Here is a 20,523-nt window from a genome sequence, read left to right as displayed (position 1 = left end):
ATAAGTCTGAAGATAATAGGCAGGGATACAATCTTGACCGTGGGAAGGGAAAACACAAAGAAGTCGGCCAAAGTCTGAAGACTACTAGGCATATAGAGGCAAGTGCGAAGCTAAGAACAGTCGGACAGTCGAATGCCGCCAAGCTAAGAGACTTAGACGAGGATGATGATGATGATGAATGTGTCATTTTGACTGGGGAAAAGGCAGCTGAAATGAAAATTCATCCTGGAAAGCCTAAAAAGCCAGCTCGGTCTCACAACACCGAAAGACATGGTTATGATGAGAGATTGTTGGAGGATGAAGGGTCTATCACTTTTACTGCCCTCAACTTATCTTACACATTGCCTGGAAAGATTGCAACAATGTTATATCCACATCAGAGGGAAGGGCTGAAGTGGCTTTGGTCGTTGCATACACAAGAGAAAGGTGGAATACTTGGAGATGATATGGGGTTAGGTAAAACTATGCAGGTAAGGAAATCTGCAACCTGCACTTTTTTCTTGTTAACAATTTTGTATCTTTGATTTTTGTTTATTTGGATTGCAGATCTGTAGTTTTCTTGCTGGTTTGTTCAACTCCAAACTCATCAAGCGTGCTTTGATAGTGGCCCCAAAAACCTTGCTGCCTCACTGGATGAAAGAACTAGCTACTGTAGGACTTTCACGAATGACTAGGGAGTAAGAGCGATTTTCTTTGAGTGATATACTGAAGTAGTTTTTATAGATATAGTGATACTGATTGTCTTTCTTTCCCTTTTACAGATACTATGGCACTTCGACAAAAGCCCGGGAATATGACCTCCACCACGTTCTGCAGGTTCATGTTCTTTCTTCCATTGTTATCTGAGAGATTTCACTGATACCTTTAACTATGCAGTTACAATTCATTTACATTTGACTTGATTTGTTACTCTGTTACCCTTTCCTGTAGTATATCATTTCTATTTGTATACAAGCATATCTTCATATTGCTTTTAAATGATTAAACTGATAAATACAGAGTTAAATGTTGGTTGTTTTGAGAAATGGTATGGGTTTTCAACTTGGATATCTCTAACTTTTGTAGGGTAAAGGTGTTCTTCTAACAACCTATGATATCGTACGGAACAATACAAAGGCTTTGCAAGGTGACGACCATTATACTGATGAGGATGACGAGGATGGAATCAAATGGGATTACATGATTCTGGACGAGGTAAACACATTTCAATCTTTTATTATTTGTAACATCTCTAACTCTCTGCACTAATTAGTTGGTATAATGTGTATGCACTATTATCTATCAAGCACAAAGATGTTACCACTAGTGTAGGTTTTGACTTTTTTTCCATACCGATATCAGTATCATGTATTTTCTCTTACTTCTAGGGACATCTAATTAAGAACCCCAACACACAAAGGGCCAAGAGTTTGCTTGAGATCCCAAGTTCTCACCGTATAATAATAAGTGGTACACCAATCCAGAACAATCTCAAGGTATTGTCTATGGCATTTGAGGCTGATCCATATCTTTCCATTTATTAATTATTCTTTCAATTCTAATTCTGCCTATTGATAATATCTTCATATTTTACAGGAACTGTGGGCTCTCTTCAACTTCTGCTGCCCTGGGCTACTCGGTGACAAGAATTGGTAACCATCTCCTATCTACAAATTTGTCAGTGCACAGTTTACCAGCTTTGTATATCTAAGCGTTGCTTTAACAGGTTTAAGCAGAATTATGAGCATTACATTATTCGTGGAACTGACAAGAATGCTTCTGATAGAGAACAGAGGATAGGCTCAACAGTAGCAAAGGTGAGGATTTAGTTCAAATATGCTTGAGTAGCTATCTATTCGCTTGTGACATATGTTGCTCCAGTTTGTAGGCTGTAGATCTTACAATTTTTATATTTTTCGTGTTTACTCCTTTTTGATTAATAGAACTTGAGGGAGCATATTCAACCTTTCTTCTTGCGGCGCCTTAAGAGTGAAGTGTTTGGTGATGATGGTGCAACCTCGAAACTATCAAAGAAGGACGAAATTGTTGTATGGCTAAGGCTAACCGCTTGCCAGGTGAAACTCTTAAATAGACGTTGATCTAATCTTCTCCTATGGAATTACTGATACATATCTCTTTGTTGCAGAGGCAATTATATGAAGCTTTCTTAAACAGTGAAATTGTTCTGTCAGCTTTTGATGGTTCGCCTCTAGCAGCTCTAACGGTAACTTGAAGCTCTCTTCTTGTGTTTATTTGTTTAATTTAGTATGTATGTCCATGTGTTCGTTAAATAATGTAAACCAGTTTCAAATCTTTATACACTTTGCTTAATTCCCTTTAGGATATATATGTTACATGGAATAATGGCTTCCTCTCTGTTTATAAATACGTCAAGCGTATATTTAATGTTCAAAATCTTGTCTTTTCATATCTCGCAGCTTACAATTATTGTTTGTTATGTAACAGATTCTGAAGAAAATATGTGACCACCCGCTTCTGTTAACTAAGAGGGCTGCTGAGGATGTCCTAGAAGGAATGGAATCAACACTAACACAAGAAGAAGCAGGCGTGGCTGAGAGATTGGCGATGCATATAGCAGACAATGTGGATACAGATGATTTCCAGACCAAGAATGACAGCATCTCTTGCAAATTGTCATTCATTATGTCGCTACTGGTTAGCTCGCATTTATGGTTATATTAATTTTTGATGTTTATCTGTTTGACTGACATCTTTCTACATTGTTCTTAGGAAAATTTAATTCCAGATGGACATCGTGTTCTAATCTTCTCCCAAACGCGAAAAATGCTTAATCTCATTCAGGTTTTGCTACTAGCTTCTAACTTCACCTATACCAACTACAAAAAAAACGGTTTTTAGAATATATTGAAGGATTTCTTTATGTGTTACGCTTTGAATTTTCAGGATTCTCTTACCTCCAACGGTTATAGTTTCTTGCGAATTGATGGCACTACAAAAGCCCCCGACAGATTGAAGACTGTTGAAGTGGATTTTTGTTTCTCTCTCCTCCGACACATTACATTTCATTTGTCTTCATACTAACAATTCTATAAAACCTTAATATTGTCTAGGAATTTCAAGAAGGTCATGTGGCTCCTATATTTCTCTTGACTTCTCAAGTTGGTGGTCTCGGACTTACTCTGACTAAGGCAGACCGTGTGATTGTGGTTGACCCTGCCTGGAATCCAAGGTGCGTATTTCTGTTGACTATTCTTTCAACAGCCTAAGTCTAAACGTTATGAAAAAATCTATTGTTATTATCAAATCCATCTCTATCTTGTTGAAGCAGCACAATTTTGCTTCCTGTTTTAGTTAGATGCGTATTGCCGGATCTGTAATAGGATATTAATTGTATATGATGCAAAACTTGTGTGCTTTGATTTCTATGCTTTATCCTTGCCTGTTAAACTTGATGTAGTCTAAAACCAGTGCTGGAAGCTGTTAATATTTTTAGTTTCTTGAAAGTAATTGATCACTTGGTTTTCTGTTATCTATGCAGCACGGACAACCAGAGCGTTGATCGAGCATATAGAATTGGGCAGACAAAGGATGTCATCGTGTATAGGTTAATGACCTCAGCAACTGTTGAAGAGAAGATATACAGAAAACAAGTATATGACATATTTTTGTTCCTCAGTAAATGAAATAGCCCAGTGATTTTGATATATATGATCATTTGTATGATATAATACCCTCGGTACATGCTTTCTTTTAGGTATACAAGGGAGGATTGTTTAAAACTGCAACTGAGCATAAAGAACAAATCCGCTACTTCAGCCAGCAGGTGAATTCTGCTGTAAATGGCAGTCTAAGTGCTTTCTAGCATTCCTTTTATTTGTTTCTAATTGTTTATACCAAATTATATCTTTCTTAGGACCTTCGAGAACTTTTCAGTCTTCCCAAAGGAGGCTTCGATGTTTCACCTACACAACAACAACTATACGAAGAGCACTATAACCAGATCAAACTGTAAGCAAACACTGAATTCTTAGCGAAAAAAGCTGTGTCATGATGCTTTATTTGATTTGAAATTTTCGAATATGAATTCCCTCATCTTTGTTTGTTTTGACAGAGATGAAACTCTAGAATCCCATGTAAAGTTTCTTGAAACTCTTGGCATAGCTGGAGTTAGCCACCACAGCCTACTTTTCTCCAAGACAGCTCCTGTTCAAGCTATACAGAAAGATGAAGAAGAAGAAATAAGGTAACTCATGTTCTCCAAACCAGCTGTTTAGTTATATAAACAGATTTCCTTCATCTTTAAATCCCAGTTTCTGATTTGTTCTTCAACTTAAAAAGGAGAGAAACAACGTCGTTCTTGGGATACCCATCATCAAGTATTTCACAAGACACCGTAATCAATGGGTATAACCACCAACAGCCTTTTGTCAAATTTTGTTTTGGTTTATTTTTGTATAATCTCTCATCGATTTGGAAAACACTTTTTGGCAGGGCTGACTATGCTTTCAAGCCAAAGGATGTGAATTTGAATAAGACAATCAATATTTCCCCAATAGACGACAAGGAATTGTCAGAAAGCGAAATTAAAGCAAGACTCGGTCGTTTATCGATGCTACTCAAAAACAAGGTAAATGACATCAGTGTAAAGCTTCAGCATTATCTTAAGTCTCTGTTTTTGAGTGTCATAAAACAGAGTTTCATTTTTCATTTTATAGAGTACGGTCTCAAGGTTACCAGATGGAGGGGCAAAAATTCAGAAACAGATTGATGAATTGACTAGAGAACTAGGAGACTTGAAAGTAGCACAAGGGATCAGTATGCCTCAAGTTATTGACTTGGAGTAAGTCAGAAGATGATGCACAGAGGATGTAGAAAAAGACAGAAATCAAGATGCAAGGAATGCTTAGGACCATCATGGCAACACTAGGGTTTTTTTTTTTTTGTGTTTCTTTCTTATCAAATTTGGTTTTGCTGAATTGAAAAGTCAGTTACTTATGACTTGCTGCAAACAAGATCAACGCTACTACAAAAACGAGTGTGCTAAGCCAGATTTTATCTTTTAATCTGAAACCCATAGAACTGTGTAATCAGTAAAATGAAGATTTCAGCACAAATTGTCTTTGATTTTGGTTCGTTCCTTTTAACAAATACAAACTGTGTAGAGATTCCAATGCTCTCTATTACAGTATCAATGAATAAAACCAAAGATATGTTGGTGTTTAAGATATGTTATAGTTTAAGGTTCACTAACCCAACCACTTAGAATAAAATTACATGATAGTATATATGAGTCCCAATTTTGCTTATGAGACTAAAAGAAGAGAGCTTAATTAGTAACTTCTTCCCCAGTAGCTCCACTTCTTTGCAGGCTTTCCTGATGCAAAGCATAGAGTGTCTGCAGAGATAAAAAAAAATCAAGAGATTAGTCTAAACGAAGGCTTGTCAGATTACTTAACCGATCAATTAATGAATGTGTCAGATAAAAACCTTGTCTTAGTTCAGGCTGCTCAAGGGGAGTACACAAAGTCTTAGCTCCTCCTCCTCCTGTTTCATCACTTCCGCTACGCTTCCTCACATCCTTCTCTACTTCAACTTCGTCACACCATGGAGCTAAAATTAGTTTCTTCTGTCTCAAAGCTTCCTCAAATTCCTCCCAAGTTTCAACCTTTTGAGTACATTCTTCCAACTTTCTCTTCGCCACATCATAGAGGTTTCTCTGGATTTTCTCGAGCAAGTCCTTGGCTTGTTCAATCAAGTCCCCTCTCTTGACATCCATCTTAGCTCCAGTGTCACGCCTCACTATTCTCACCTGCTCAGAATCCAAGAAAACCGTAAGCATACACACATATTATATATGTATGAGACCTGGTGATTAGTAGTTCGAAGAAACTGACCTGATCATTGGCCAAATCTCTGGGTCCAATTTCAATTCTCAAAGGAGCACCCTTAAGTTCTTGATCTGCATACTTCCAGCCACAAGAATAGTTGTCGCGATTATCTGATTTAGCACGGATTCCAGCCTCGCGCAAGGTGGATACAACAGCTTCACAAGCATCAAAGAGTACTTGGTCATCAACAGCACCTTTGATGGGAACCTGGATCACAACAACTTTAACAGGTGCCACTTTTGGAGGGAATACTAAGCCTTTGTCATCTCCATGAGTCATAACCATTACTCCAATCTATACATCAAAGTTTGATGATCAGAGAAAACAAAAACACTTATCAGAAGATATCAAATGATTAAGATTCAATACTTACCGATCTGGTACTTAATCCCCAAGAATTCTGCCACACCATGGATCTCTTTCCTTTCTTATCTTCAAAGGTGATGTCAAACATCTGTGCAAAGTTTTGTCCTAAACAATGTGACGTTGCAGCTTGTATACCACGACCAGTGCTTGGGATAAAAGCCTGCAATGATTAATTAAAAGAGTATTGATTCATACAAAGTCTCTAATACTCTCCAAACAACAACAGAGAGATAAAGAGAGAGAGAGAGAGATACATACCTCAATGCTTTTGGTTTCAAAAGCACCAGCAAACTTTTCATTCTCACTCTTGATACCTTTAATAACAGGAACTGCTAGAAGCTCTTCATACACGCGGCTGTAAATGTTCAAAACATCAAGCACCTGTCAATGGGAAAAGATTAGAGCTGCGCTTAAAGATGGATTCGAAACTATAAAGATCAATAAATTAAACAGATGCGTATATATATATATACCTCTTGCTCTGCCTCTTCTTTGGTAGCAAAAGCAGTGTGTCCTTCTTGCCAAAGGAACTCACGGCTCCTGACAAATGGCGTAGTGTCGCTAGACTCCCATCTAACAACATTATTCCACTGGTTAATCTTCAATGGGAGATCTCTGTGTCCTCTTATCCACTTGCTCAAGTAAGGATAGATCACAGTCTCACTAGTTGGACGCAGAGCAATTGGAGTTTCCAAATCAGATTCACCAGCTCTTGTAACCCAAGCAACCTCTGGAGCAAACCCTTTAATATGATCCTTCTCCTTCTCAAGAGCACCACGTGATACAAACATAGGGAAATAGTATTCCTCCACGTCCATCTTCTCGATTTCAGCATCGAAGAACCTTCGTATAACATTCCAAATCTTCATTGCTGATGGCTTGAGAATGTAGCATCCCTTTACCTGCTCGTAGTATTCCAACAATTCACCGAATCTACAAACCTCAGAATACCAATTCCCAAAGTCTTCATCTTTCTTTACAGAGATACCGAGACGAGTTTCTTTCTTCCTCTCTTTCTTTTTCTTTTCACTCGAATTAACAACAGAGGCTTCTCCGGTAAGTAATTGATTTGTCTCAACTTGCACAGAATCCTCATCGGAGATTATTATTTTCGTTTGGGAACCTAAACTAGTACTAGTACCCAAATCGTCATCCACTGACTTCACCATGTTCTTTCCTTTGGTTCGAGGTCTGGTTTATGGAAAAGTTACGCTCTGACAGCCAATACAAAGAAAAAGACCTAGCTTGACGCGTACTCCTTATATAGCAAGCTGGACCGACAAAGATGAAGAAGCGAAGTCAAACACACAAGATAACAAGTTGGGCTTTGTATTGTTTATGGTCCGGTCTTTTCTTTGGTGGTTTTATTATAAGTTGGGCTTTGTGTTGTTTATGGGCCATGTCTATTTTGGTAAGACATTGTTTGTGTTCTCTCTCAAATATTTTAACTCTTAAAACCGAATATGAAAATCACCACTAATACTTTAAACGTTTCCTACTCGTGACTAAAACAAAGAACACAAACAACTTTTGGCCTCTCTACAACAAGAGCTCTTCACTCTTTTCCTAAATTGACACATCTTAAAAACTTAAAAATCTCAGAAAATTTGATTACAATTTACACAACTTACAATAGTCAAATTCTTGGGATTTTTTTCGGGGGTTAAACTAGTAAAAATATTAGTTGAAGTTGAAGCTAGCAGTGCGACTCCATCTCCCTTTCAAGTATTCTTCAACAGAGATACTACTAGCTTCAGGGCTACTATCAGAAGCTGCATCATCTTCCAAATCTAGCAATGCAAGGTTTCTATGTGATTCTATGTTCGTCAAATAAGCGTTTTCTTCTTCAGAGGTTCTCACTTGTTGCTTTCCCCACTCTGTTGCTTCTTCGTCCCCTTGTAAGATCTTTAAGACCTGTGTTTAAAAAGAACAATACCACAAAAGAGAGAGAGAACAATGAGGATAAAGAGTAAAGGATCTATAGCAAATCAAATGAGATAAAATGGTCTGTATAACTTACGAGGCCAATTTGTGGACGGTCATAAGGCGTGCGTTTGATGCATAGCGTGGCAGCTAACAAAAGTTTCTCGATTAGATCGTTACTGTTATCATTTTCTAGACTTGGATCCAGTAGCTGAGCAAACTTTCCACTCTCCAAAATTGGGTTTGCCTGGGAAAGAGGTACAACTTAATCATTTCATATACACACATGAGAGAGTTACATTGCAACGGCAAATTGACAAACTTATGGTATGAAGTAGAAACATGTGGCATTGTGGACAAATAAAGCTTACCCACAAGACAAGGCTCTCCTGGCCTTTAGACTGGTCGATGCAGATAGGTTTTCTACCCGATAGGAGCTCGAGCAATACAACGCCAAAAGCATAGACATCAATCTTGTCCGTTACTTTACCGTGCATGAAGTACTCTGGTGCTAGATAACTGTCAAAGAAGGAGATATAAGAGGAAGATTGATAGAATGGTAATGGTTTTAAAGGAAGGTGTAATCGTGTAAAGAAGTAAGTAGATACCCAAATGTACCGGCAATATCCCCACCGGACACGTGCTGTGAAGCACTTGAAGCCAGACTGGCAAATCCGAAATCTGATAGCTGAACAAGTGTAATTCAATGTCAATCAGGAATCTTTTGTAAAATCATATAAATGAACTCAGATTAAGATTGAGATGTAGCAGTACCTGTGGCTCAAAATCATCTGCCAAAAGAACATTAGAAGATTTCACATCCCGGTGAATGACTTCTGGATCATGAGTATTATGTAGATAGTCTAGTGCCTCAGCAACACCCACTGCCACTTTATACCTCTCCAGCCAGCCAAATTTTTTTGCATCCTTTCTACTACCTGAATCAAGAAATGAGAACAATCAAGATAGATATCTCTCTAGTAAGACGATATGAGAATCCAGAGGGAATATCAAATGTAGTTTATTTACCATGAAGGTTCTCTTCAAGACTTCCTCGTGGTAGATAGTCGTACACCAGCATCAAATTATTATTCTCAAAACCGAAACCAAAGAGAGATACTATATTCTTGTGATGTACACTTGTAATGACTTCAATTTCCAGTATAAATTCCTTCAACACATCCAGACAAGGCTTCAATATTTTGACAGCTAATTCCCTCCCATCTGGTAGGTCTCCTCTATAAACAAAGCTATTACCACCTTCTCCAATCAAGTTCTCTGGGAACATAAAAAAGATGTATCCGTAAGCAAAGGGTGAAAATCAAGTCAGACCAAAATCAAACACACGTTGGAACATAAAAAGGGACATACCGGATGAAAAGTTTGAGGTAATTGTCAAAACTTCCTCGTATGTGAATAATCTACATGTGGAAGAGTACTTTTCATGTAGACCCTCCAGCTCTTCCGGAATGATGTTTGATCCAATACAGGGAGAGAAAGGAGACTGCGTAAGCTCAGAACCAAATCGTGAAACGGAAGTATCTTCACCATCAATACTAGAAGAGCAATCTTCATCACAACCAGAGTCACTCCGTTTCCTATCCAGATAGATTACAGCTTCTGAATGCCGACCTCGCAGCTTCGAAACCCACTGAAGTACAGCCTTTTTAGCAGAAACTTTGGTCCAGCTTTTACGATGACCGTAAAGCCCGCGAAGAAAATGCCAACCTGGTCCTGAATCAAGGGAACCTGAATCAGCCTCATTTGCGTTTACAGGCACTAAAGCCAACGAATTGTCTACACCTAAGCTATCAGGAGACTGCAATGAGGAACTACGACTAGTTCTTGTCCAGCGTGAGCTCGTTCTTGCAGGACTAAAATTGTTTCCAATCTTTGCCGCTTCAATAGCAACAATGTCCGGTGAGCCACAAACTAAAGAGGGAAGATTCATGTGTGGACCACCATCTGCACCTACAAAGCCCAAACCTTTTACTTTAGAACTAACAGAGAACAAACCAAACAACCTGAAACCAACCACCATTAATATCAGAAACATACCATTGGTATTAGGTACTCTACGGAACATAATTTTGCCACTCTTAACAGCAAAAACAGAGACATCCTTGGAAAGATTCCTAGCACAATACTTGGCTAAAGAAGCTGAAGAACGGATGGTGTGATGTCTCCTAGAGGAACCAACGATTAAACTTGTTGCTCCACACGATTTAACTTCTTGAACAAGAACTTTCCTAGCTGACTTCCCTCTGAAAACCTTTAGCTTCAAATCTACCTGTTTACACCACAACATCATCCATCGATTTCACTTATAAAAGAAACATGGAATTTAACTTAAAAACCGTCACAAATTAGCTTAAATTAAAAGACTTTAAACCTGTTTTAAGTTACAGAAGCTTTCATAAACACCAAGCATAGTATCAAAACTCCTAACCAACGATATAAGCGACGTTGAGCCTTCTGCACAAAACCCAAAAAAAAAAAATAATCAAAAATAATAATCAAAAATTAGTAACAAACTAAAAAAAAAATCTCAGATCGAAAAGGGAAAAAAGCTAGGGTTTAAAACAAACCTAGAGAGTAATCTAGAACGTGAAGAGCAACGATTCGATCTCCAGGACGGGCAACATTAACCAAAGACCATGTAAGCACTTCTCGACTCCATTCATCTGGCTTAACACCAACGATTAACAAAGCGGAACCTTCCGCCACCGTAGCTTCGATTCCGGCGACTTCGCCTCCTCCTCCTCCTCCTTCTCCGGTCGGTTTCATCTAAAGCAAAGACGATTCCTCCACCACGATTAAACACTCTCTCTCTCTCTCTCTCTGTCTATAAATCAAAGTGTCTTCTATAATCTCAGTAAGTAGTAGTAGATCTCTCTCTCTCTCTCTCTCTCTGTGTCGTCTCGTGTGTGTGTGGTGGTATTGTCGTGTAGCTCTTGGGGCAAAGAGGAAAGAGCGAATCACGTTAACTGTCTCCGGGAGAAAAGTGGGAGAGAGAAGAGATGTTTTTGTGTCCTCTGGTTTGAATGAATGTCAGCCGTTGATTTTTACCCCTAATGATCCGATTCTTACTATTTTAATTGTTTTTTTTTTTTTTGTGATAATTCTTTAGTAAATTTTTAATGGGAAAAGATAAATAAAATTAATAATATTAAGCACGAGGAGAGAATAATAATGAATGGGGGGGGGGGGCGGGGGGCGAATGGAGAACATCGCCATCATATGCAATTCTCTCTCTCTCTTTTTTTTTAATAGACAAAAAATGAAAAAAGAATCTCTTCTTCTCTTTATATATATTTTTTTCTTCTTCTCTTTGGATTCTTATTTATTATGGCCTGATTTATTTTTCTTTTTTTATATAAGTAGTACTGTAATTCAATGTCACTATCATATATTTCTCATCCCAAAATAAAATAAAAATACTATCATGCATGTTTCATTTTCAATAAAGTGTAGCTAACTCGCACTTTTTATATATATATTAAAAAAAAAAAAAGAATAGCTGAAAAAGTAGAGGACAAAATAGATCCGTCGGTGAAGAGACCTAATTTTTTAACCAAAAAAAGAAAAAATTGCAAAGAGACGTAATGTTTCTTTGTTATATAGTATATGGTTTAATTTGCATTTTTTTTTGTTTTCCTTAAAATACTTTGATACATAACTTACCAACACACTACATTACTTTATGGAGAAAAATAGGGAACTTAATAGACATGCCAATAAAAAAGACGACCACGGGATTATATTAGATTAGAGTATGACGTTGATAAATATCTCATGTAACTACATTGGGATTTGGGATCCACAGAAACTCAAATCATTCTCTAGATATATCGTCTTTTAAAATCATTAATTTCATTAAAAGTTTAGGTACCAAAATATATACTGTACTATTATCACCCGACCACTAATAAGATCGCAAGATAACACACGCATGTTAAAAGATTGGGCCATCATGATAAATTATGATTTATCGCTAATATATTTACCAAATTTACTCTCGCACAATGACTCATATTATAATCAGAAAAAAATAAAATTAGGCGTCTTAAAGATGATCTTCTTAATTAACATATTCTATCTTTTATTTTGAATTTTCAGTTTGAATAAAAAAAAAAAAAAACAGAAGTAATACCTTTAAAACTTTCGTGGTGTTACGAATAAGTCTTAATATGCGACTCGAATCTTTAGTTTGATTTTAAAATCATATCCATCATACAGAAGCGAAGACCAAGATGACTATAATTTATAACAAAAATTGAAGAAAATACAGATCCACATTAACTCACTACAACATAACTTAAAATTAAAAACTACTCCAAAATTAGAGATTAGATATAATTTTGGTGGGCACGATTCAGAATAGCACGTGAAATATTATATTTAAGAAATCCAGCTAACCGTGATCCACGCTAATTATGATTTTACAGAGCAAAAGTGACTGTTTATTATTGGTCTCTTCATTATATTAGTATAATTCTAGACCTAATCACTATGGAAAATAAAAAGTAATTAAACAATACATTCCATCACTTTGCATTGAATTTATCATTTTAAAACAATATCCCAATTAAATCATCTAATGTGTTGACCCAAAAAAAATAAAATCCACTGGTAAAAGAGATATCAATTAGTGTTTGACAACTGCATTAGAAAAGGTTGGTTAATGCCTTAATGGTTACACTAAACATGGTCTTACCGTTTGAGTCTATGTATGAATTGATTGGAATAACACTAGCTAGTAATTGATTATACTAAATTTTGGTAGGGTAGGGTTAGTAAAAGTTACCGTTAAAGTTAGCATAATGTGATGGATCACCGAAGCTTGCATTATGACAATGATATACTAATGTCGATATGAAAGATTTGCTTGAAGTTTGACTAATAGATATAATAGCAGAAGCTAATATATACCCAACTAAGATGGTCTTTGTTTGCAAACAAAGTGATAAAAGGATCATTACCGTTTCGCGGATTTGTTCTTGTAGGACGAAATTTTCGAGAACTTGAAACCTGTGTTGGACAAGTCGCAGAAGCATGTCCTCATCTACATATGTATTTAGGAGCCAGGAAAAAAGGGTTATATATATCTTTTGATATAGCTGCTGCGTATAGAATTTACAATAATTATTCGCCATATGGTTACATAGAAGAATAATCTCGGGGAAAAAAGCAAGATACAGCAACAATGTACTGGAGTCATGGCGTAGTACTAGTGTGCGTCAGTTCTGTATCCAATTGTTCTTCTCCTTCCGATCTCTCAGACTCGTTCAGCATGAGAACAACTTGTCGCATCGATGGTCTCGCTACAGGAGACACACTCGTGCAAAGCAGTGCAATCTTCAACACAGTGAGCATATGCGAGACGATTTTCTCGTCTTCTAGATTTAACCTAGCATCAAGAACTCCAGAAGACAATGCATCTCTTCTTATGTAACTTCTTACCCAATTCACCACATCTCCTCCTTGATCTATTGGTTGAACTGGTGCTTTTCCTGTTAGCAGCTCCAACAGAACCACCCCGTAGCTATAGATGTCAGACTTCTCTGTCACTTTCATGGTGTATGCATATTCTGCAAAATTGTTAAACAGTTTAATCCCCTCTCTCGATACCAAACTGCACAAACAAAAGTAAAAAAAAAAAAAACTTTTACCTGGGGCAATGTAGCCATAGGAGCCAGCAATGGCAGACATGGATTTTGAATGTGGCATGTCAATAACTTTTGCTAGTCCAAAATCTCCCACATGAGCTTCAAACTTGTCGTCAAGCAGGATATTATTTGATTTAATGTCCCGGTGGAAGATTCTTGGCTTGCAATCATGGTGCAAATAAGCGAGACCCTGAGCTGCACCTAGAGCAATTTTAAATCTCTTAGACCAATCCAAGTCCCCTGAAGGATCATGGAGTATTTCTCCGAGGCTTCCCTTGGGCATGTACTCGTACAGAAGCAGATTTGATCCTTGGTGATTGCAGAATCCATGTAGCTTGACGATGTTACGGTGCCTGATATTCCCAAGAGTTAGAATCTCTGCTCTAAAGCTATTATCCACATTGTTGTTGTTTCCTCCTTCATGGTTTGATGCCAGCTTCTTGACAGCTAGAGTGTATCCGGCCGGAAGAACAGCCTTGTAGACAGTTCCGCAAGCTCCTCTCCCAACTACAAAGCTCTCATCGAAATTATCGGTGGCTGCAACTAAATCTTGGAACGTGAATCCTTCCTTTGGAGGGAAGTATATGTCCAAAGACATTTCCGACGGTTGGCCATCTTGAGCAGAAGAAGCCACTGTCCTCACCGGGCGTCTCATGAGGTAAACAATGAGAGCAATCAGCATGAGAGAGACCCCGCCAATCGCAGCTGCAGTGATGGCTATGATTTTACTGGTACGCATTCCTCCGGGTTTCCCAGTTGACTGAGAAGGTGCAGAAGGCTGTGTTTGGATACACTGGTTGAGCGGCGGGCCGCAAAGCCCTTCATTACCGATGAAGCTAGAAATGGATATGTTACGGAGAAGTGGAATAGGACCAGTCAAGCTGTTGTATGAAAAGTTGCAACCAAGCAAGCTAGAGAGATTAGCAAAAGAGCTTGGTATTTCCCCTGACAAATTGTTGTTGTTGAGGAGGAGGAACTCAAGCATAACAAGATTACTGAGTTCAGGTGGTATTTCTCCGGTAAGCTTGTTGTAACTGAGGTTCAATGCTATTTGCAAACCGGTCAGACTGCCCAACTCCCGTGGAATGCTACCGCTGAACAAGTTTCCGCCCATTTGTAGCTCGGTCAAGCGAGATAAATTCCCTAGAGCCACAGGTATTGTACCCGAAAGATTATTGTTTGAGAGCTTCAGAAGCTCAACCTGGTAGAGGGAACCTACTTTACTTGGTAAGGTTCCAGAGAAATTGTTGCAGCACATGTCTAGTCGTTGAAGCATCTTGCAGTTGAAGATTTCAGAGGGGACCTCTCCAGTAAGCTTATTGGACGAGATATTCAAGGTACCGAGCTGTGAAAGTGTGCCAATCTCTCTGGGAAGCTCGCCCGTGAAACCATTGTCTGCTAGCTGTAACCTTTGCAGGGCACTGCAGTCCCCGACCTCCCTGGGGATGGAGCCACGGAATCTGTTTTGTCCCAACTCAATGGCTGTCAGATTAACCAGTTTACAAAGGTTGGATGGGAACCGACCAACGAGGTTGTTTCTGGCTAGACGAAGTTGGGCTAGAGTTTTGCAAGTAGTGATTCCAGTAGGAACGTTACCAGAGAGATTGTTTGCACCCAAGTTCAAGATGATCATATTGGAATGCAGGCAGAGGTAGCTTGGAATTCTTCCACTGAGATGGTTATCGGACAGATCAAGCACCCAGAGGTCACTATACCAGCCAAGCTTTGGAGGTATGGTCCCGCTAAGGGAGTTCTGAAACAGCTGCAGCATGTAGAGTCCTCTTAGGTACTGAAACCCCAGGGGAATAGGACCCGTTAAAGCATTGATGGAGAGATCAAGCTTTGCTAGATTCTTCAAAGTAGTAAGCTCCACAGGGATGGTACCTGTGAGTTGGTTCTCAAAAAGATGAAGAAGCTCAAGCCCCTCTATGTTCCCTAACTCCAAAGGTATCTCTCCGGTCAAAGCGTTCTCTGAGAAATCTATCTCAATTGCATTTAAGAGATTACCAATCTCTCTAGGAATCGTTCCATTCAACTTATTTCTGTAAAGGTAGAGATACTCCAGTGACACAAGGTCCCCGAGCTCTTTCGGGATTGGCCCAACAAGCTGGTTCTTGTATAGAGCAAGAGTTTCTAAACTTGTGCAGTTGCTAATCTCCCTGGGGATAAACCCTGTGAACTCATTTTCCCAAAGAATCACCTGTGAAAGGTTCTTGAGCATTCCTATCTCTTTTGGTAATTCACCACTCAACTGGTTCTGTGCAAGACCAAGCATAACCAAGCTCTCACATCCACCAATCTCAGAAGGCAAACTTCCAGAGATCATGTTCTGACCGGCTCGGAAGCTTGTCAGTCTCTTGAGGTTGCCGATGGAACGCGGCAATTGTCCACTGATGTTGTTGCTGTAAGTCACCAGTTGAGAGAGAGACAAAAGGTTCCCAATCTCCACAGGAAGAGAACCTGAGATCCTGTTGTTGTATATAATCAGATTCTCCAAAGAAACAAGCTTTCCTATTTCCACAGGTATCTCACCTTCAAGCTCGTTATTGTTTAGTTTGAGAATCTCCAAGCTTGAACAGTTCCCAATTTCCTTAGGAATATTCCCAGACAACTCATTATATGATAGATCCAGTTGCTTCAGATGAACCAATCCACCTATGCTCGGTGATAGCTTACCCGAGAGAACCATCGACGACAAATTCAGTGACAAAACCTCTGGATCACTCGAGTAATTACTGCAGCTCACGCCAGTCCATCCACATGGTACAGAATCACTTGAATTCCAGTTTCTCAAATTCTGCATATCATCCACAAACTTGCTCTTGATGTCAAGAAGATATTGACCTTCTAAGTTCAACCCTCTTGTCTCAGAGATCAAAACAATAAGAAGAAGATATATGAAAAAAACAGCAAGCCTCATCATTTCCGTTACCATTCATTCATACACAGAATCCCTTAAACCTTCCTTCGAAGACATCAACTAAGATGTAAATATGTCTGCAAAAACCTCTCTTTGTATATCTCTTAAAGATTAGATACCATACGACCATCCAAAAAAATTCAAATCATCTGGCATGACAAGCATATTTGAAAGAAAGAACACAGACCTTAAACCATGGATCTGAATTCAAGACACATACCTCTGGAGATTCTACGAAACGGAAACAACCTTTGAAACTGGTTTCAGGAAAGGAAAAAGAGAAATAGAAGAGGTGCAGACCTTTTTTTCTCCTTTCCAGGAAAATAATATTTAAAGGAAATGGTCAAGCTATGATTAGTTTTTTTTGATCATTGAAAGCTTTGAAGTTTGAAATTTGCTCATTAAAAAAAGCCTCTATTCGTACTGGCCTGTCTTTTAATATTAGTTTAGAAGCCTATATCAGCTTTGCTTTTGTTAATTTCAAGTAAAAAAGAAACTAAATATTCGTTTTGTCCTTGAAGCAACAGAAAAAAGAAAGCCAATAATATATGAATTAGTCAAAGTGAAAACCAGAAGGCTCAAAATGATTGACCTTTTTGTAAAATTGAAGGTATATGTAACTCAAGTACTTAAATCAAGATGATAGAGATGGCCGACACGGCATGAGAACTTGGCTTTCCTTCTTCTCTCACGATCTCATTCTCATGCATTATTCTATTGTAAATTATCAATTATAGTCCAAGCAAAACAGTTGTTTCAACTTTCAATCTATAATTCTATATACATACAGAATCACCTGATAAAGAGATAAAACAACAACCAAGAACAACAGTGGAGAAGGGACAACAAGCTCGACTATAAACTATAGTCCAAGAACAAATGCTTCGAAAGCTTGTCAATTTGAGATCAAACTTACTCCTGTATGAGACTACGTACTAAGAGGAACCCACTTCACCATTCACAGAAAGAAACCAAAGAACTGTTCTTGGCTTATGCCAAAGATTGGTATGACCGTATGACTAAAGCTTCACTCTTTCATGTAATCACATTAACTTAATAAAATTGAAGAAAAATGGATCCACATTAACTCACTACAAGTCTACAACATAACTATTAGAGATTAGATGTAAAATTGGTGGGCACGATTCACGGATTCAGAATAGCACGTGAAATATTATATTTGATAAATCCAGCTAACAGTACAGTGATCTACGCAAAATTACGAATTCCAGAGCAAAAGGGGCGATATATTATTTTTGTGGTGAGTAAATAAAATACAAAATTATAAGCCCAAATCAAGTAATTAACTAAATACATAGTACGTGGGCTTAGAAAAAGTTACCGTTAAGAGTTACGATTAGGACAAGCGTTAGCAAAATGTGAAGGATCCCCACATGAGAAGCACCTTATACCACTCACTGGCTCTCCAGTTGCCGAGACGAAGCTTGTTCCACTGCCGCGTCGTCCTCCACCACTTTGGCCACCTCTACCTCCACGGCCACGACCACGGCTGCCACGTCTACCGCTTCCACTGCTATTAGACCATGTTGTTGCATTCCCACTACTGTTGCTGATGCTATCTTCCCATCTGTTAAAAAGCAGTGCATACAATGGAAAATATTTGAGTGATGCAAAAAGCAAAAACGGATTTATGCTAAGAATTTGTGGTAAATCCCGACTCTTACGCAAAGAAACTGCAGCCCTGTGTCTGACAAGAGAAGAATTTTCTTCCCCTGTTAGCTTCTGTGCTGGCTGTACGAAGAACACATGGTGCTCCACAAGTGTTACATGATACTGTACTCTCATCTGCATTATGACGAACGATATTCGAATGCAATTACGTGTCAATAAGGAAGACTTGATCTGGACAATTGGCTTGAAATTACCTAATTGATGACATTTATCTCCTAAAATATTATATAAGGATCAGTACCATTTATCGGATTTGTTCCAGTACGACGAGAATTTCGAGATGCTGAAGCCCGTGAGGGACAATTAGCAGAAGCATGTCCTCGTTGCTGACAATGTACGCAGACATTACTCTGTCTTGTATTGCTTCCTCGGATATTGTTTGGAGGTACAGTATCTGGAGCTCTCCTTGCTGCAACAATAAATCATTGATTCTTTTTAGCCTAAATGTTCTTTATTCGCAAGACACTCTACTTAAGTTCTTGCATTCTCATTTAGGACAAATGATGATGAAAGAAGCTTTGTATGATCTCTAATACAAAAGTATTTGTATTGTCTAACTACAAAGCACTAACCTTGAGAACGGGATCCAGTTCCACATATGTCTATCAACTGTTTAAGAATGTCATCACAGCCACCGACACAACCTGATCACAAAATTACCATATGACCATTTAGAAGAAGATCACGATGACACGGTGAGGCATTAAAAAATAAGGCAACAAATTGGTTGCAAATGTTTTACCCAAGTGATTAACATCAAAGCCTGGTGGAATTCCAATTTGACGGAACTTGAAAAGTATATTGTAGACTGGGCCTACAGAAATGGAACCATTTAGTAATAAAGACAAATCTTTCACATATAAATGCTGTGTCATTCAAGTGTAATATAGTTCTTGGATTTCAATTCACTAATACTAACGAATCTGCCGCCATACCTGGACCACAGGATTGACAAGCATTAGTAGTGACAGATGCTTNGAACGATATTCGAATGCAATTACGTGTCAATAAGGAAGACTTGATCTGGACAATTGGCTTGAAATTACCTAATTGATGACATTTATCTCCTAAAATATTATATAAGGATCAGTACCATTTATCGGATTTGTTCCAGTACGACGAGAATTTCGAGATGCTGAAGCCCGTGAGGGACAATTAGCAGAAGCATGTCCTCGTTGCTGACAATGTACGCAGACATTACTCTGTCTTGTATTGCTTCCTCGGATATTGTTTGGAGGTACAGTATCTGGAGCTCTCCTTGCTGCAACAATAAATCATTGATTCTTTTTAGCCTAAATGTTCTTTATTCGCAAGACACTCTACTTAAGTTCTTGCATTCTCATTTAGGACAAATGATGATGAAAGAAGCTTTGTATGATCTCTAATACAAAAGTATTTGTATTGTCTAACTACAAAGCACTAACCTTGAGAACGGGATCCAGTTCCACATATGTCTATCAACTGTTTAAGAATGTCATCACAGCCACCGACACAACCTGATCACAAAATTACCATATGACCATTTAGAAGAAGATCACGATGACACGGTGAGGCATTAAAAAATAAGGCAACAAATTGGTTGCAAATGTTTTACCCAAGTGATTAACATCAAAGCCTGGTGGAATTCCAATTTGACGGAACTTGAAAAGTATATTGTAGACTGGGCCTACAGAAATGGAACCATTTAGTAATAAAGACAAATCTTTCACATATAAATGCTGTGTCATTCAAGTGTAATATAGTTCTTGGATTTCAATTCACTAATACTAACGAATCTGCCGCCATACCTGGACCACAGGATTGACAAGCATTAGTAGTGACAGATGCTTCCAGTGTCGGTCCAGGAAGCCAGACTGCATTTCGACACTGAAGAGAAGCAAATATGTTAAACTATTTGATAGATGCAAGCAAAGAAGCAGAAACGAAGAAATACTGAAATGTCAAATGATTAGATCATAATTTTCAGAAATAAGGTTACAATACAGAGAGCAAAAAGTATAAATCTGCAACAAATCATGTGGTAAAGAGCTGTGAAATTCTGACCTGAGGATAATTCATGCATCCAACCATGAAATTGCCATCCTGCAAAGACAGAGCATAGAAT

The 20,523-nt window shown here is 38.3% G+C and overlaps 5 protein-coding genes across 5 annotated transcripts in view; 1 reads left to right on the top strand and 4 right to left on the bottom strand.

The window, feature by feature from the left end:
• The window catches only part of LOC104762541 (protein CHROMATIN REMODELING 24), a 7,991-nt gene extending 2,906 nt beyond the window's left edge, over positions 1–5,085 (top strand). The window contains exons 7-22 of the mRNA XM_010485858.2: positions 1,368–1,475; positions 1,576–1,631; positions 1,706–1,796; positions 1,923–2,054; positions 2,126–2,203; positions 2,446–2,655; positions 2,731–2,802; positions 2,905–2,985; positions 3,072–3,190; positions 3,500–3,611; positions 3,716–3,784; positions 3,875–3,969; positions 4,073–4,204; positions 4,300–4,365; positions 4,453–4,588; positions 4,677–5,085. Coding sequence (XP_010484160.1) covers positions 1,368–1,475; positions 1,576–1,631; positions 1,706–1,796; positions 1,923–2,054; positions 2,126–2,203; positions 2,446–2,655; positions 2,731–2,802; positions 2,905–2,985; positions 3,072–3,190; positions 3,500–3,611; positions 3,716–3,784; positions 3,875–3,969; positions 4,073–4,204; positions 4,300–4,365; positions 4,453–4,588; positions 4,677–4,805 — 1,686 coding nt within the window. The 3' untranslated portion in view covers positions 4,806–5,085. The remainder of the gene's footprint in view (positions 1–1,367; positions 1,476–1,575; positions 1,632–1,705; positions 1,797–1,922; positions 2,055–2,125; positions 2,204–2,445; positions 2,656–2,730; positions 2,803–2,904; positions 2,986–3,071; positions 3,191–3,499; positions 3,612–3,715; positions 3,785–3,874; positions 3,970–4,072; positions 4,205–4,299; positions 4,366–4,452; positions 4,589–4,676) is intronic.
• On the bottom strand, positions 5,209–7,459 carry LOC104762540 (proline--tRNA ligase, cytoplasmic-like). The gene is made up of 6 exons (XM_010485856.1): positions 6,689–7,459; positions 6,474–6,596; positions 6,223–6,375; positions 5,856–6,143; positions 5,449–5,770; positions 5,209–5,356 (listed from the first exon to the last, which is right to left on the bottom strand). The coding sequence occupies exons 1-6, from the start codon at positions 7,382–7,384 to the stop codon at positions 5,292–5,294; spliced, it is 1,647 nt and encodes a 548-aa protein (XP_010484158.1). The 5' UTR covers positions 7,385–7,459; the 3' UTR covers positions 5,209–5,291.
• On the bottom strand, positions 7,678–11,188 carry LOC104762539 (probable receptor-like protein kinase At3g17420). Its single transcript, XM_010485855.2, has 10 exons — positions 10,727–11,188; positions 10,531–10,613; positions 10,197–10,428; positions 9,510–10,109; positions 9,168–9,416; positions 8,913–9,076; positions 8,747–8,826; positions 8,510–8,657; positions 8,236–8,385; positions 7,678–8,129 (listed from the first exon to the last, which is right to left on the bottom strand). The coding sequence occupies exons 1-10, from the start codon at positions 10,923–10,925 to the stop codon at positions 7,896–7,898; spliced, it is 2,139 nt and encodes a 712-aa protein (XP_010484157.1). The 5' UTR covers positions 10,926–11,188; the 3' UTR covers positions 7,678–7,895.
• On the bottom strand, positions 13,215–17,051 carry LOC104762538 (probable leucine-rich repeat receptor-like protein kinase At5g63930). Its single transcript, XM_010485854.2, has 2 exons — positions 13,811–17,051; positions 13,215–13,729 (listed from the first exon to the last, which is right to left on the bottom strand). The coding sequence occupies exons 1-2, from the start codon at positions 16,740–16,742 to the stop codon at positions 13,356–13,358; spliced, it is 3,306 nt and encodes a 1,101-aa protein (XP_010484156.1). The 5' UTR covers positions 16,743–17,051; the 3' UTR covers positions 13,215–13,355.
• LOC104762537 (DNA topoisomerase 3-alpha-like) overlaps positions 17,969–20,523 on the bottom strand; it is a 14,597-nt gene continuing 12,042 nt past the window's right edge. Inside the window, exons 18-24 of the mRNA XM_010485852.2 lie at positions 20,463–20,501; positions 20,207–20,285; positions 20,014–20,085; positions 19,844–19,915; positions 19,513–19,680; positions 18,413–18,533; positions 17,969–18,315 (exon numbers count right to left, since the gene is read on the bottom strand). Coding sequence (XP_010484154.1) covers positions 18,072–18,315; positions 18,413–18,533; positions 19,513–19,680; positions 19,844–19,915; positions 20,014–20,085; positions 20,207–20,285; positions 20,463–20,501 — 795 coding nt within the window. The 3' untranslated portion in view covers positions 17,969–18,071. The remainder of the gene's footprint in view (positions 18,316–18,412; positions 18,534–19,512; positions 19,681–19,843; positions 19,916–20,013; positions 20,086–20,206; positions 20,286–20,462; positions 20,502–20,523) is intronic.

The sequence above is a fragment of the Camelina sativa genome, chromosome 18 (genome assembly GCF_000633955.1).
Source record: "Camelina sativa cultivar DH55 chromosome 18, Cs, whole genome shotgun sequence".
Lineage (NCBI taxonomy): Eukaryota > Viridiplantae > Streptophyta > Magnoliopsida > Brassicales > Brassicaceae > Camelina > Camelina sativa.
This window is presented reverse-complemented; position numbering and strand designations above follow the sequence as displayed.

Excerpts from the sequence above, each read along its gene's own strand:
- LOC104762540 (XM_010485856.1), bottom strand. The coding sequence starts at position 7,384 with ATGGTGAAGTCAGTGGATGACGATTTGGGTACTAGTACTAGTTTAGGT. Across the intron at positions 6,376-6,473 it reads TTGAAACCAAAAGCATTGAG|GCTTTTATCCCAAGCACTGG; the intron begins GTATGTATCTCT and ends TAATCATTGCAG. Across the intron at positions 6,144-6,222 it reads GGGGATTAAGTACCAGATCG|ATTGGAGTAATGGTTATGAC; the intron begins GTAAGTATTGAA and ends TTTGATGTATAG.
- LOC104762539 (XM_010485855.2), bottom strand. The coding sequence starts at position 10,925 with ATGAAACCGACCGGAGAAGGAGGAGGAGGAGGAGGCGAAGTCGCCGGA. Across the intron at positions 8,386-8,509 it reads AGGAGAGCCTTGTCTTGTGG|GCAAACCCAATTTTGGAGAG; the intron begins GTAAGCTTTATT and ends CCTCTTTCCCAG. Across the intron at positions 8,130-8,235 it reads ACCGTCCACAAATTGGCCTC|GTCTTAAAGATCTTACAAGG; the intron begins GTAAGTTATACA and ends TTTTAAACACAG.
- LOC104762538 (XM_010485854.2), bottom strand. The coding sequence starts at position 16,742 with ATGGTAACGGAAATGATGAGGCTTGCTGTTTTTTTCATATATCTTCTT. Across the intron at positions 13,730-13,810 it reads CTATGGCTACATTGCCCCAG|AATATGCATACACCATGAAA; the intron begins GTAAAAGTTTTT and ends ACAATTTTGCAG.